The 15740-nt window shown below is 34.4% G+C and overlaps 1 protein-coding gene across 1 annotated transcript; it reads right to left on the bottom strand.

The window, feature by feature from the left end:
- Window positions 1-8476: 8476 nt before the first annotated feature.
- Window positions 8477-15230, bottom strand: uhmk1 (U2AF homology motif (UHM) kinase 1). The gene is made up of 8 exons (XM_048200057.1): window positions 14560-15230; window positions 13337-13629; window positions 12806-12997; window positions 12541-12635; window positions 12386-12462; window positions 12212-12310; window positions 12034-12122; window positions 8477-8983 (listed from the first exon to the last, which is right to left on the bottom strand). The coding sequence occupies exons 1-8, from the start codon at window positions 14858-14860 to the stop codon at window positions 8837-8839; spliced, it is 1293 nt and encodes a 430-aa protein (XP_048056014.1). The 5' UTR covers window positions 14861-15230; the 3' UTR covers window positions 8477-8836.
- Window positions 15231-15740: the final 510 nt, after the last annotated feature.

Genomic DNA, 15740 nt, shown 5'->3' with positions numbered 1-15740 from the left:
AAAAAAAATCTATGCTTGCCTAAAAACATATGGGCTTGGACTCCAGGAGCAGGATTGAGAAATGCTATACTATAGTATGATTTTAAAATGGGATATCCTCTCTCTTAAAATAACACAAAATCCATTCAGCTAAATACAGCCAAGTGTTGTACAGCTTTTTTCCTGCTGTGTGTTTCGAGCTTGTTGACAGGAAACATGCAGGCTTTAATTCCCGAGGATAGAGGAGTACGTTGGCGTAAGCATGTTTGCTTTTGTGCAGAACTCAAGGGAACATGCTAATTGTGCAAAAAGTCACAGGAGCTGTGTAGATGCATGTGCATATCTTCAGTTTGGAGATAAACGCTTGGGTATCCAGAAGGCAGTGATCCTGAACCATAACATCCTCTGGATTCCTTTGCCATACATATTCTGAAACAAGACTGTGCAGTCATGCATGGTATTCTGTAAATTCAAGTGAGAAAGACTGCAACGCAGGTTAACAGGTTCGCTTTCAACACCACATATCTTTCACTTTGCCTGAATGTGAACATGCTCTTTGAGAGTCCTGCACTAATTAATACCCCCTCATTAAAACCGCTCCTCTTTTGTAATTCATTCAGTTGACAATGTTGGGAAACTGCCTACCTCAGTGAGAGCCCCGTACAAGGCCTCTTTTATTAAACTGCAGTAAATTGCTGAACCTTAAAACTGGCAAGGATGTGGAGCTATAGAGAACCGCAGGAAACTGACAATACAGACGTACTGTGGGGGTCTTTGGAATGTACTGCTCAAAAGTTCAAGGTTAATATATTTCCTAAATGTTTTAGGCTGTTTATTTTACCGCAGTAACAATAATACTGTGAAATATTAACATTTAAAATAACAGTAATGTATTCCTGTGATGCAAAGCTGAATTTTCAGCATCATTACTCCAGTCTTCAGTGTCACATGATCCTTCAGAAATCATTCTAATATGCTGATTTGCTGCTCAAGAAACATTTCTAATTATTATAAATGTTCAAAACAGTTGTTCCGCTTAATATTTTAGTTTTAGTTTATATTTAGATACATTTTGTTTTCGTCAGGATTCTTTGATGAAATAAAAGTAAAAAAATTACAGCATTTATTTAAAATCTTACTGACCCGAAACTTTTGAACATTAGTATAGATTCTTGTAGGGCTGGGCGATATATCGCATGCGATTGTCACGTGCATTTCGTCAGTAAAGCCGGTTCCCTGATTAATGCTAAATCGCCATCACCTGCTTTCAAATGGAGCGGCATTTAATAGACAGAACCGTAGATCACTGACAAGCGACGCAATATTGCATTCATTATCGAAGGCGATTCATCTGCGATAATGAACGTGATATTGCGTCGCTTGTCTGTGATCTACGCTTCTGTCTATTAAATGCCGCTCCATTTGAAAGCAGGTGATGGCGATTTCGCGGTAATCAGGGAACCGGCTTTACTGACGAAATGCGCGTGACAATCGCATGCGATATATCGCCCAGCCCTAGATTCTTTATATATTCATGTTACTGCCAACAAATGGCCAATATTAAAATTCTATACTATTCTGTCTATAAGATTACAAATAAAACAAAAACCAAAATCTTCAAAAGAACAGCTCTAATATATGTTTCTTATTAATTTACTTTTTTACAGGTATGATGTGCATAAATCCAGAAGCAAACTTTCTTATGCCTCAGTAATGATATCAGATTCTACAATGACCTTACACACTAAAAGCTGCATTACACTTTAACAGTCTGAAGGCTAGTGCTGCCATCTAATGGACAGTCACACTTTCTTCAAGGGTGTACATGGGGTTCCTAAGTTACAGATTTCACTTACATTATTGGAGCATTTGATTCTTTCTCGCCCCCAAAAAAAAAGCCCATGAAATAAAGACAAGGTCATGAGACAGACATTAACATTTTATTGTGAGAAACATGAAAATTATTCATTCCATCCAGAGCTCTTAAGTCACAGTCTCCCATGATCATTAGTAGACGATCTGCTCAAATGACAAAAAAACATCAACATCTTTCTATACATTCTAACTAATACATAAAACACTCATCCTTACACTCAATGCTAGATTTAAGATAATTTTTTCAACTTTGTAACGTTCAAATTCAAGTTTAGTTTGTTTTCCCTGCCACATATTATGTGGACTTTAAGGCAGAGCTTCACAAAGAATTATCTTAAGTTAAGTTTCACCCAATCACATCTCTGCCTCAGGCATAAGACGACTAGGGAAATGAGCAAGGTTATACAAGAACAAATGATTGTCTTAAAACGGAGCAAAATAATGGTAATACAGGCCACCAGTACCACACCTCTGATGAATAATTCAATTATTATTTATCTGCAATTAATACATATATTCATTTTAATCTCCTGTCATCGACTTTCATTATAGCTATATAAGAATATAGAATATCCATTAACCTTTTTTAATGCTTTGGAGGGAATTTTCACTGTTGAATATAAATCCATATTTTCAGTAACAAAGAAATGATTGGCAAAGCACATTTTAAAAACAAGCATTACACATAGAATCTGCATTTAAATCAGAAGATTTCACCAGAATTCACATCATTCTCCTTACTACGTTCATTCTGTAAACCCTGCACTTTTCCCACTTTAATGCACTTACGTACCAAAAATGTACTGTAAACACTATTTCTGCAAACTTTTGACCATGTTATACGCATTATACTCCTTTGCCATGTTTACCGTGACTTCACTGCAAACAGATTCCACATGAAACTCAGTTCTTTTGTCTGTTTACTCAGCTGTTGGATGAACAAATGATTTGAAGCATCATCTATACCTCTGATCCAGTAACAAAGCCCAAAGCAGTACAAAAATCTGCCCAATCTCCATAATACATCTTTCTTGATTGTTTTACTCCTTAGCAAAGCCACCTATTCAGTCTCTGAACTATAACCCATATATCTTAATATCTATACATGATTCATGTCAACCTATGGCCTCACTGCTCTTGAAGTTCACACTTCCTCATTAAACGACTGTACTGTCAGGTGAGTTCTTGCTCTCTTCCTTCAAAGGTCATGTGCATAATATGTGATATGTATGACTTCTTTATTGCAATATTGAAACCAATAAAGCAGCAGATTCAGCCAATATATTTTTTAAGAGGGTTATACCTTCATAAATATGAATGTAGAAGACAAGGACGTTTGCAAGCATTCCTGATCAGAATTTCGATATCTACTACTCACCATCTCAAAAACTCGCTCACCGCTCAAGCAGCCATTTAGTTCTCCAACCTTTCTGGAGTTATTATGGCCCAAAGAGCGTTTCACTCCCATGTCTATCTGTGGTTACACCCTGCAGTGTTTTCTCTTGGGAGGCCCATTACCCGCTACACAAACACAAAAGCCAGCCAAACTCCAGCACTGTGCTTTACTGTTCATATGATCTCTAGCATCTAACTGGAGCGCATTTTAATGTTTCTGGACACATATAAAGGCATTTGCATGCATTTCAACATATGGCTTCCCTGCAGTGTTAAGTATTGCAGGGTTGCTGGTGGGGGGAAAAAGAAGGCTTTGAAACAATTTTGGCACTTTTGTCACAGTCTAGCATTCACTGACTGTGACATTACAGATTACAAAAAAAATTAAGGCAGCATGAAATGATCCCTGACAGACAGCCATCTCAGGTTCTATGCAGTAGTTAGTTATGGAAAGAAATCTGTGCTTTCACAAAAAGTGTTAGAAGGGGCCTCGAGGCTCTGTTTGAGTAGCTTTGATGATATTGCCTGAGGAAAAAGTAGACCTACATCCTGGTGTCATAAATTTTATATTTTATTTTGGATTTAGATTAATCAGAAGGCTAAATTAAAGTCTGGATGGCTCATAAGCACACTTGAACTGACTATTGCTATTCTCGCATCTATGTAAAATTTGATATGAATCTTTTATCATCCATTCAAGACTTCGCATCAACAGCAATCTAGATTGTCAAACTGGAGTCTTCCTTTTCACATTTACATTTTCGCATCTATTAAAATTACACAAAAGTCACTCACTTTCTTATTAATGTTTTGAAGCATGTGAGCAATTTTCCTAGACTCACATTAGACCTACATAGCATTCACATAAAAAGAAAAAAAATCACATCATAACCAACTTTTTAGATTCATCATAATATAAATTTGGCACTGTAATCAATATTATAAATTCTTGTTTCTGAGTAACCGAGTAACAATAACTAGAAAGAATTATTCAACATCTTAAAAGTCAATTATTTGCTCACTGTAGGTGTTCTCTGGCTCAAACAGGAAGAGGAATAAAACAAGACAAGGAAATAGTCTCCTTAATGTAAATCAGTAGCCACAGCTACTTCATTCAGCTCATATACTGGCTCTCTTTGTATTTGGGAAGTTTATCCAAACACATAGTGGATTTCAACACAGACAAGCTCAAATGTTTTAGTAACTGAATCTTTCTAAACAAGAGCCACATTTTCCAGTGGCAGACATCCAGATTCATAAGAGCAGGATACTAAAAGATATCTTGCTCACCATCTCTATTATTCTCTCAAATGTCATCACCAATAAAGAGAAAGATTTAGAGAGTGAGTTATATAAGTGTAGAAAATCCAAATCACTCACAATTTCTTCAATGCTCAGAGTCAGACTATCAGTAAACTGCACAGATCTGGAATGACACACACTCAGAGCATGCATATCAGTTCAACCAAAGTGCACTTTTCCTACATTAACACTAAAACACTCCCACCCAAAAGAAAAAAATATATATATAAAAAGAATAACTATTGGCCACAATGCAATCTAATCCACACCCCACAAGTAAAAATAAAAATAAAAAACTTGGATAATGTTTTACAGGGTTAGTTCACCCAAAAATGAAAATTATCCCATAATTTACTCACACTCAAGCCATCCAAAGTGTATATGACTTTCTTCTTTCAGTCAAACACAATTTGAGTTTTATTAAAAAAATATTCTGGCTTTTCCAAGCTTTATAATGGGAGTGAATAGATTTTGAAGCCCAAAAAAGCAGATCCATCCATCATAAAAGTAACCCACAAGGGGGTTTATAAAAATTTATAAATTTATAAGCTAGAATTACTGGCTTACATATGTGAGTCAAATTAAAGCTGAAGAGTGAACTTTGACCTGATGCATGACGTATTGATGAACACAGAAGCACAGAGGATAGACCAAAACAAAACACCGATCATTCAAAAAGAAAAAAAAAAGAATTTTTAAAGAGAAATGTCTGAAGACATTTCGTATTTGTTTGAACTGCGAGAGGCGTCTACTCTCACCTAAGCTTACGCTACTCCTACATCCTACATCATTCGCCTGAACTCGACTATCCAGAACGCACAGACAGATGTTACTGGAAGCTTGATTCTACTTTATAAAGTTATAAATATGGATATTTTTCTTACAAAAACACATCGCTTCACTTCAGAAGGCCTTTATTAGCCCCCTGGAGCCGTATGGATTACTTTTAAGATTTTTGGGCTTCAATATCTCTGTTACTATTCACTCCCATTATAAAGCTTGCAAGAGCCATAATTAGGGCTGCACAACTTAATCATTTGCAAAATAAAAGTCTGTGTTACGCAATATATGTGTGTGTTCTGTGTATAATAATTATGTATAAATACATGCACACACATGTATATATTTAAGAAAAAAAATATATTTTTATATAAAATATTGATATTTATATGAAATATAAAATATATATAAATATGTATATTTATACATGTATATATTTCTTAAATTTATACATGTATGTGCATGTATTTATATATACAGTACAGTCCAAAAGTTTGGAACCACTAAGATTTTTAATGTTTTTAAAAGAAGTTTCGTCTGCTCACTAAGGCTACATTTATTTAATTAAAAATACAGTAAAAAACAGTAATATTGTGAAATATTATTGCAATTTAAAATAACTGTTTTCTATTTGAATGTATTTCACGAAGTAATTTATTCCTGTGATGGCAAAGCTGAATTTTCAGCATCATTACTCCAGTCTTCAGTGTCACATGATCCTTCAGAAATCATTCTAATATGCTGATCTGCTGCTCAAGAAACATTTAATGTGTACAATTGTACAAAATATTTGTGTACAATATTTTTTTCAGGATTATTTGATGAATAGAAAGTTCAAAAAGAACAGTGTTTATCTGAAATCTAATCTTTTGTAACATTATAAATGTCTTTACTGCCACTTTTGATTGATTTAATGCATCCTTGCTGAATAAAAGTATTCATTTCTTTAATTTCTTTTCAAAAAAATAAAAATAAAAATTCTTACTGACCCCAAACTTTTGAACGGTAGTGTATAATGCTACAGAAGCTTTGTATTTCAGATAAATGCTGTTCTTTTGAACTTTCTATTCATCAAGGAATCCTGAAAAAAAAAAAGTACACAACTGTTTTCAACATTGAAAATAATCATAAATGTTTATTGAGCAGCAGATCAGCATATTAGAATGATTTCTGAAGGATCATGTGACACTTAAGACTGGAGTAACGATGCTGAAAATTCAGCTTTGCATCACAGGAATAAATTACTTTGTCAAATATATTTAAATAGTACACAGTTATTTTAAATTGTAATGATATTTCACAATATTACTGTTTTTTACTGTATTTTTAATTAAATAAATGTAGCCTTGGTGAGCAGACGAAACAAAATCTTAGTGGTTCCAAACTTTTGGACTGTACTGTATATAATTATTATACACAGAACACACACATATATTGCGTAAACACAGACTTTTATTTTGCAAACGATTAATCGCGATTATTTGTTGTGCAGCCCTAGCCGATAATATATTTTAATATAACTTAAATTTTGTTTAACAGAAAGAAAAAAGTCTTCTACACCTAGGATGGCTTGAGGGTGAGTAAATTATGGGATGATTTTCATTTTTTGGTGAACTAACACTTCTTTATAACATCTGCATATTGAAAAACAAGCCTGTTCTTTCCTCACATTGTCCTGTACACTTGTAACATTTGAGCTCACAACCCTGGAAGTTAATTTTATGTTTCTAGACTGCAGAACAGAGAAAAGCACAGAGTGGTATGGAGCCCCGCACTACTTATTAATTTGTTCCCTCGTTTTAGTAAATTATGGCCACGTTGAACTTATTAGTTCCCTTGTTTTGATTTAACTAAAACAAGTGAACAAATTATTACAATATAGCCACGATTTAGTAAAGCGAGAGAATTAATTATAGCGTATGTGCTGACTTAAGTTAAGTTGTGGGAACAAACTTAATTCGTGGCCACAATATTTTCCCCCCCGCATGTCATGTGCGGGGCTCCGCAGTATTGCAGTTTGGACTATAGAAAAAAAAAAAAAATCAACCTGAAAGACTGACAAACCTTCAGACAATATTCATGAAGTAAATGAGAACACGTTACAAACAACTGCTAGTGTGTGTCACTATTAAAGACTCCACATGTCATGCAATCACAGACAAACTGATAGAAAAGCACAATGATATCAGGAACACTATACCTATCATAACTGGAAAAGCCTTTAAATAATGTTTGTTAAATAATGACTTCAAAATCACTATTACTCACTACTGTTGTATAGACAAATCTATTCAAATAGCTGATACAATTGACTTTAACATGTCAGTTGAAAGCATTTCAGCTTTAACAAGAAGCCAACGAGAGCCTTTCTGAACTAACGTTAAATGGTGTGCTACACAATTTGCGTTACTGTGTATTAGACAGTAATGTAACACAGCTGTGGGTTTTGAGTATTACAATAACAGCATTTTTCATCCATGTGTTAGGGCAGTCCAGCTTAAGGAAGATACAGAGTAGGTCATTTGTTCCTGAATCTTCGCAAATGTGTGCTTTGAAAGAATGAGTTGTGTGATATATATTATATCACACATTTTAACACTCAAGAAGTCCACTTGACATGCCCTTAATGAGTTTTCAGACACAATTAATATTATACTTTGGAATTCAAGTTTGAAATTCTAAAACATCAGTATATGGTTCAATAAACATCTTCAGAGATGTTTTGACAAACATTTTGGATGAGACACAGATTGTGGCTTTTGTGTTAGACATGGAGTCTCAATCCAGTCAACCCTGAATAAGCAAAAAAAAAAAAGTCACTTAAGAATGATCTACGGCACAAGGCTACCCGCTCTGTTGTGTTTGTGCTCTCTCAGCAAACGCGAATGGATTTCCATCTTCGGTTAAATGTGGTTGAACAGCTTTCATGGTCGTGTCGAACATAAATGTTAACCACGGCACAGTGCATGCAGGCCAGTGTATTTCGCAAGTAGTTTATAAATATGTGCATAATTACTGGAAATAGCAACATACCATCACTAAAACTAACAATGGAAGAAAACAGGCCACATAAATGCAAATGTTGGAATTGTAGACATTGAAAGAGCATGTAAACCTAGTCTCTAAAGTGATCTGTTGTTTAGAAGGCAGTGTAAACTAAAGCAGAGCATCAAGGCCACTGCAAAAAAAATTTAAATAATCAAAATGACAAAGTATGGAAGCATAAGTATTAAATATCTGGCAACCAGCTATCACACTGCAAATATAATCATCTTATTATGGTGTGATCATTTAGTAAAAAAGTAGGAAGCAGGCACTAAAACTTTTCTCCTTGTTACACCCAGGATAACTGCATGTGTGCCTATATTCACAACAATTTTGATCTTAGTGACACAAGTAAATATTAAAGGTAGCACAATAGATTAATACACACAACATGAGCTTAAAAGCAGTCACATGATTGTAAGGTAATTTACACTTTTTGTGTGGAGATGTGTGTGCAGCCTTACTGCACAGTTTGGTATAAGTAACCTCTCTTATAGGCACTCAGTGGATAAAACGTAGCAACCACAAACTTGCCATCAAATGTTCGGCCTGTCAGCAGTCTTTGGGCTTCTTTAGAGTCTCCAGCATTTGCATACTCCACAAACACCTGCCAAGACAAGATGAATAATGAGTCTTTAAAACTGGACTTCAAAGTATCTAGCACACTACACTGCTGTTGTTGTACTCGAGATCGGTCTCAAGACCATTTTTTGAGGGTCTTGGACTTGTCTCGGTCTCAGATTAAGAGAACTCTGGATTTTATTTCAAGACCGGTCAAGAGCACAACTGCGGGGATATCACTAAATTGCCAGTGCATTGTGTGATTTATTTGCTAACCACATTACAGTAATAGGATGTAAATCTTCCTGCTTCAAATTAACTTATTTCTAAATTGATTGTGCCAGGTCAGAAATCAAGACAGGATTGTGTCAAAAATGGCTAGTGCCTAAAATGAATACAAATGTCCACAAAATTCAACATATGATTGCAAAAAAAAACTTGTATAAAGTGTTGTTTTTAATATTATAACACATAATATAATTAAGCAATGTCACAAGAGCTGTTTTCACGAATATGAGCACAATTGCAAACGTGATATTGATTTTCTACAAACGTTCAATAAACAAGGAGTTAATGTTAAGTGACTAAATAGTTCGAAATAAATCCATAACGAACTGTCGTGCACTTCTGAGGAACACACAAAAGTTGTGTTACTTAAAGGATTAGTTCACTTTAAAATTAAAATTTCATGATAATTTACTCACCCTCATGTCATCCAGGATGTTTATGTCTTTCTTTCCTCAGTCGAAAATAAATTAAGGTTTTTGATGAAAACATTCCAGGATTTTCTTCATATAGTGGACTTCAATGGACTCCAAATGGTTGAAGGACAAAATTACAGTTTCAGTGCAGCTTCAAAGCGTTCTACACGATCCCAGGCAAGGAATAAGGGTCTTATCTAGTGAAACGATTGGCCATTTTCTAAAAAAAAAAAAATATATATATATACACAGTACAGTCCAAAAGTTTGGAACCACTAAGATTTTTAATGTTTTTAAAAGAAGTTTCGTCTGCTCACCAAGGCTACATTTATTTGATTAAAAATACAGTAAAAAACAGTAATATTGTGAAATATTATTACAATTTAAAATAACTGTGTACTATTTAAATATATTTGACAAAGTAATTTATTCCTGTGATGCAAAGCTGAATTTTCAGCATCGTTACTCCAGTCTTCAGTGTCACATGATCCTTCAGAAATCATTCTAATATGCTGATTTGCTGCTCAATAAACATTTATGATTATTTTCAATGTTGAAAACAGTTGTGTGCTTTTTTTTTCAGGATTCCTTGATGAATAGAAAGTTCAAAAGAACAGCATTTATCTGAAATACAAAGCTTCTGTAGCATTATACACTACCGTTCAAAAGTTTGGGGTCAGTAGGAATTTTTATTTTTATTTTTTTGAAAAGAAATTAAAGAAATGAATACTTTTATTCAGCAAGGATGCATTAAATCAATCAAAAGTGGCAGTAAAGACATTTATAATGTTACAAAAGATTAGATTTCAGATAAACACTGTTCTTTTTAACTTTCTATTCATCAAATAATCCTGAAAAAAAATATTGTACACAAATATTTTGTACAATTGTACACATTAAATGTTTCTTGAGCAGCAGATCAGCATATTAGAATGATTTCTGAAGGATCATGTGACACTGAAGACTGGAGTAATGATGCTGAAATTTCAGCTTTGCCATCACAGGAATAAATTACTTTGTGAAATATATTCAAATAGAAAACAGTTATTTTAAATTGTAATAATATTTCACAATATTACTGTTTTTACTGTATTTTTAATTAAATAAATGTAGCCTTGGTGAGCAGACGAAACTTCTTTTAAAAACATTAAAAATCTTAGTGGTTCCAAACTTTTGGACTGTACTGTATATATATATTATATATAAATATACACTTTTAACCATAAACAACCGTCTTGAACTAGCTCTCTTCTTCTCTATTAGAATTCTGCTACTGCCCTCCACAGGTCAAAGTTTGAACTAATTGTTATATACTTGCACTAGAATATTGTATATGACAATTTAGTTCAAACTTTGACCTGAGGAGGGCAGTAATACACTTAGCAGCGTCTACACTGCCGGAATTCTAATAGAGAAGAAGGAGAGAGCTAGTTCAAGATGGTCGTTTATGGTTAAAAGTATTTTTTTATTTTTTTATTTTTTTAGAAAATGACCGATTGTTTCGCTAGATTATTCCTCATCTGGGATCGTGTAGATCCCTTTGAAGCTGCAATGAAAGTGTAATTTTGACCTTCAACAGTTTGGAGTCCATTGAAGTCCACTTTAAGGAGAATAATCCTGGAATGTTTTCATCAAAATCCTTAATTTCTTTTCGACTGAACAAAGAAAGACATAAACATCTTGGATGACATGAGGGTGAGTAAATTATAAGGAAATTTTAATTTGAAAGTGAACTAATCCTTTAATGAATCAGCAGCTTTGAACGAATCGGCTGATTCCGTCACTCACTCATTTATTGTGATTTACCGCCACCTACAGGTGGTTTTAGTTTCATAAGTAATAGTATTTTTTTTTTTTCCATCATATATTTATTTACAAAATTTTATTTTTTAAACATTAATCTCAACATTATTTAGGCACTAATTGACATTGGCTTAGGAAAATTGACATCTTCACCCTTTATTAAAATATTATTAAAAATACGTCAAAGATTTTGTAATCATATTGCGTAGCTGTGCTTGGAGTCAATTGATTTATTTGTGATAATGCAATGAAACATACCACATTGTGTGGACATAATCTTTGGACAGGCTGTCATACAAAGAAATTATGCAAAACAAGAGAGAATCAACATTAATAACTCATTATGTTGTACACAACCTTAACCAAGTTTAATGTTTTGATCTTCCCCTCATATTTAAAACACATAAAATTCATATTTTGATGGTTTAATCGAATTTGTAGGGTTATTAAAAACAAATACCTCGTCTGGACATCACTTTTGGCCACTATTGTATATACAGAGCGACCAGTGTCATGTTCTATACAATGAATTTATAAGGTAAAAAATATCTAGAATCATTTATATTCACTTTTAATCCATGTTTTTCCTCACCTGTCCTTTTCCAGGATTCTCTTTTGGGATCAATAAGGATACAACCGTGCCATACTTCTGACATTCTTCTTTCATGTCCTCTACTATATCTAAGAAAGCCAAGAAATAAATGTGACTGAGATCTGCTAAATAAAGAAAATATATTTGCTATAAAGAAAATGTAGAGACAAAGACTCACCTTCATACTCATCCTCATTATACAGGTGACTGTCATCTATTACGTTTAGTAGTCTCAGGACAGATGTAGGCAGAAGAACCAAATCTTCAATATGAGGTGCTGAAACCCAAAGCAGTCTCTCACACAAACACCAGGATATGTAGACAATGTTTTTATATGCTGAGTGATACAAACCGAAGGGAATGCTGAAGAAAGGGTTGATTAGTGCTGCCTCAGCTGTGCTTCTAAGTTTCGGGTCATTGTGAAGCATACTGGGAATGTAAAGACACATATTACTTACTTTAGTCATGTCTAAAGAACACTACTACACTGCTTAGTTTACTTCCTACCTTTTGATCAGATCCCTCAAATGATAGACAGGGATAGGCGGGTTAACCAAAGCATTGCTTGAAAAGATATGGTCTACTATTGCAGAACTGTTATCCTGTAAAGACACAGCACAATCCCATCTTAGCAAGAACAACAGGTCAAATAACCTGAAGCACAGTATATGCAGAGACATTTTTTTAAAGCAAATTGTTATTAAAATAAATAACACTCAAAGTCATATTCAAGGTAGAGTACAGCTTCACAGCTGCTCAGGTATCTGCTGACCTTCCATTCCTGAGACTTCACAGTTTCTTTTAGTTTGATTCCTGAGAACATCTCCAGAAGAATGATGCCCAGACTCCACATGTCCACAGCAGTTGTGCAGCCAGAGTCGCTCTCCAGACCTGCCTGGGCCAATGAGTTCTGCAGCTCGGCTTCAGGTGCCCGATATCCATCTGTCTGGATGTACTTCACATCCTGTAAGAAACAGACAAATGGCTGCTGAAAATTCAGCTTTGACTTAACAGCAATTGCATTTTTAAACATATCAAAATATATATAAATTCAAGTTTGAAATTTTAAAACAGTATTTGTTAAATAACCATCTCCAGAGAAGGTTTCGACAAACATTTTGGATGAGACAGATTGTGGATAATTGTGAATAATTGCAGCCTTAGTGAGTATGAGACTTCTTTCAAAAACTTCAACAAATCCTACCGACCCCAAACCTTTGAATGTTAATGTTTGTTTGTGCATGTGAATGAATTCTGACAACAAATGATGAGGTGTGTCATGCAAACCATTTCAACTTCTCACCTGGTGTCCCTCTTTAAAGCTAAGGCCGAAGTCAATGAGCTTAAAGCACTCGTCATCAGCGCTCCAGAGAATGTTGCGGGGCTTGAGGTCAGCGTGTACATAGCCTTCTCTGTGCAGGAAGCTAAGGGCCTCCAAAACATCACGGGCACAGTGCTGAATCAACCACATGGAGTGTCCCTGATTACTCGCTCTGACCAGCAATTCTGACACACTCACGTCCAAAAGCTCCAACAACAGGCAATGAGCGTCCACACCGAATGGGTTGTGATTGGTGAACATTCCATACAGTGTCACTAGAGACACAACAGAAAAAATCATAATGTTAAAGTTAGAACTAATGCTGGAAAATAACAGTTTTTGGATCTCCAGGGGTCATGATCACTACGCTAAATTTTGTGGCAATTTTACACATTCAAGTTTTAAATGCTGGTGTTCTTATAATCTATATATATATATATATATATATATATATATATATATATATATATATTCACCAAGGACATTAAACTTTGAGATTTATAGCTGTAATCTTTAGATGCAGATTATAGCTCTGTGTAAAAAAAATAAATAAATGAAAAACTTACTTTGAAGATTTCCCATAATTTATATATATATATAATATATATATATATATATATATATATATATATATATAAATAATGAACATCAGTGATCATGATGAATCCAGTCAATACTACAATTTGTGTAAAATAAAAAAAATAAAAAAAATAACTCTGTCATGGTGTACAAAGGACCCAAAATAAAGTTACTTCGCACTTTTTTGAAAGTTTTTACTTTTGTGTAATGGAGAGCAGTAGTCATGCAGTAGATTACTACAAATAAGTCAATGTATGTATGTAATTCTGTATTATTTTAATGGCAAAATAATGGTATACAGAGATGTTTAAATCAGTGGTTCTCAACCTTTTTGACATCAGTTCTCCGTTTGTCCAAGACAGTATTCGACGGCCTTTATATGTAAGAATAAAAACGAAGTAATAAAAACAAAAAAATATGATGTCAGTTTTATGTTGTACATCTCTATTTTTGTGTTTTTAAATTAGGATTACGTTAATATGTTAACAATAACGTTAATAATAATGTTAATTGAAATAATAACTAATTGTAAATAATTTTAAGACTTATTAGGGCAGCCGGAAGGTTGACAACCACTGGTTTAAATCGTTTTATCTTAGCTTATTCTGATCCCTGTATGTGATTACCGATATTTTTATGTCCCTGAATCTTCTCCAGCACAGAGCTTTCCTTGATGTACCCGTAATCTCCACCCTGCGCGTCCGCCTGAAACTCCTTCACTGCGGAACTCGCCCTGCCGGAGCTCACCCGGTACACCGAGGCAGAGACGCCCTGACCCAAACGAGCCTGCACGTTCCAGATCTTTCCGTAAATCTCAAATAACACCGGGCTCGTCTTCTGCTCCACGGCCCCTGGGCTCACTGTCATCGCCGGTGTGCTGACATTTGGACTGGACATTTTTGCATTAGAGCCAGAACTGCTAGCCATGAGTAATATCAATGATAATCTGAGTTAAATACTACCAGGTTCATAATAGGTAGTGTTTGCTTCATTAGTTGCCCTTTGCAGAAACTTTTTTCCTAAAATGATCTTTGCATAGTGCTTGTCTGCAAGCCAAAGTTTACGGCTAACTACCAACTGATGACGAACAAGGACTTAAATGCCATATTTTAACGCAAACGCACAAATTGGTGCAATCTGCCGCACCATAGTCGGATCTTAAAGATCCGAAAAGCCGAGGTGGCACCTCAAAGATTCAGCGGATCCATGAAACCCAGTTTTAGACCGAGTTGAGAAATTCTTGCACCTGTTTTGGTGTTTTGGTGGCCATGATACCGGAAATGACGACATTGTTATTCAAAGTCGCGTTTTCTATGTAGGTTTTTAATCGTTAAATTCTATATTTAAAAGGTAGAGTATTTAAATCCCTATAATATATTGCTTTTTGTAAAGGACTTGCCTCTTTAATACAGTCTATTAAATAATGAAGAATTTAATCAATGTCAGTATTATTAATGAAATATTTTTTTCTTTTGGTCCTTTTTCTCTCTACATGTTTTTGTTGTTATGGATGTTAAAATTAATAAATTCAATAAAATATTAAGGTATTAACTATAATTTATTATGGTTAAATTTGGCTCTCCACAATGTGCCTTCAACTTGACAACTCTAACCATAAATGTAGGTTAATTCATTATTACCTCTGGGGCTTTGGGTAAATATTTGAATCGATTAAATGAATAAAGACTGTAATAAAAAAAAAAAAAAACTCTTTTGCGTTGTACCGTAAGTCCCGCCCTTGACCCGATCTCTGTCTCACTATTGGCTAAGACTATATGAATGACAACTCGCTTGTCTATTCACGAGC

The sequence above is a fragment of the Megalobrama amblycephala genome, linkage group LG8 (genome assembly GCF_018812025.1).
Source record: "Megalobrama amblycephala isolate DHTTF-2021 linkage group LG8, ASM1881202v1, whole genome shotgun sequence".
Classification (NCBI taxonomy): domain Eukaryota; kingdom Metazoa; phylum Chordata; class Actinopteri; order Cypriniformes; family Xenocyprididae; genus Megalobrama; species Megalobrama amblycephala.
Note: the sequence above shows the minus strand (reverse complement) of the source record. Positions and strands in the feature narration are given on the sequence as shown.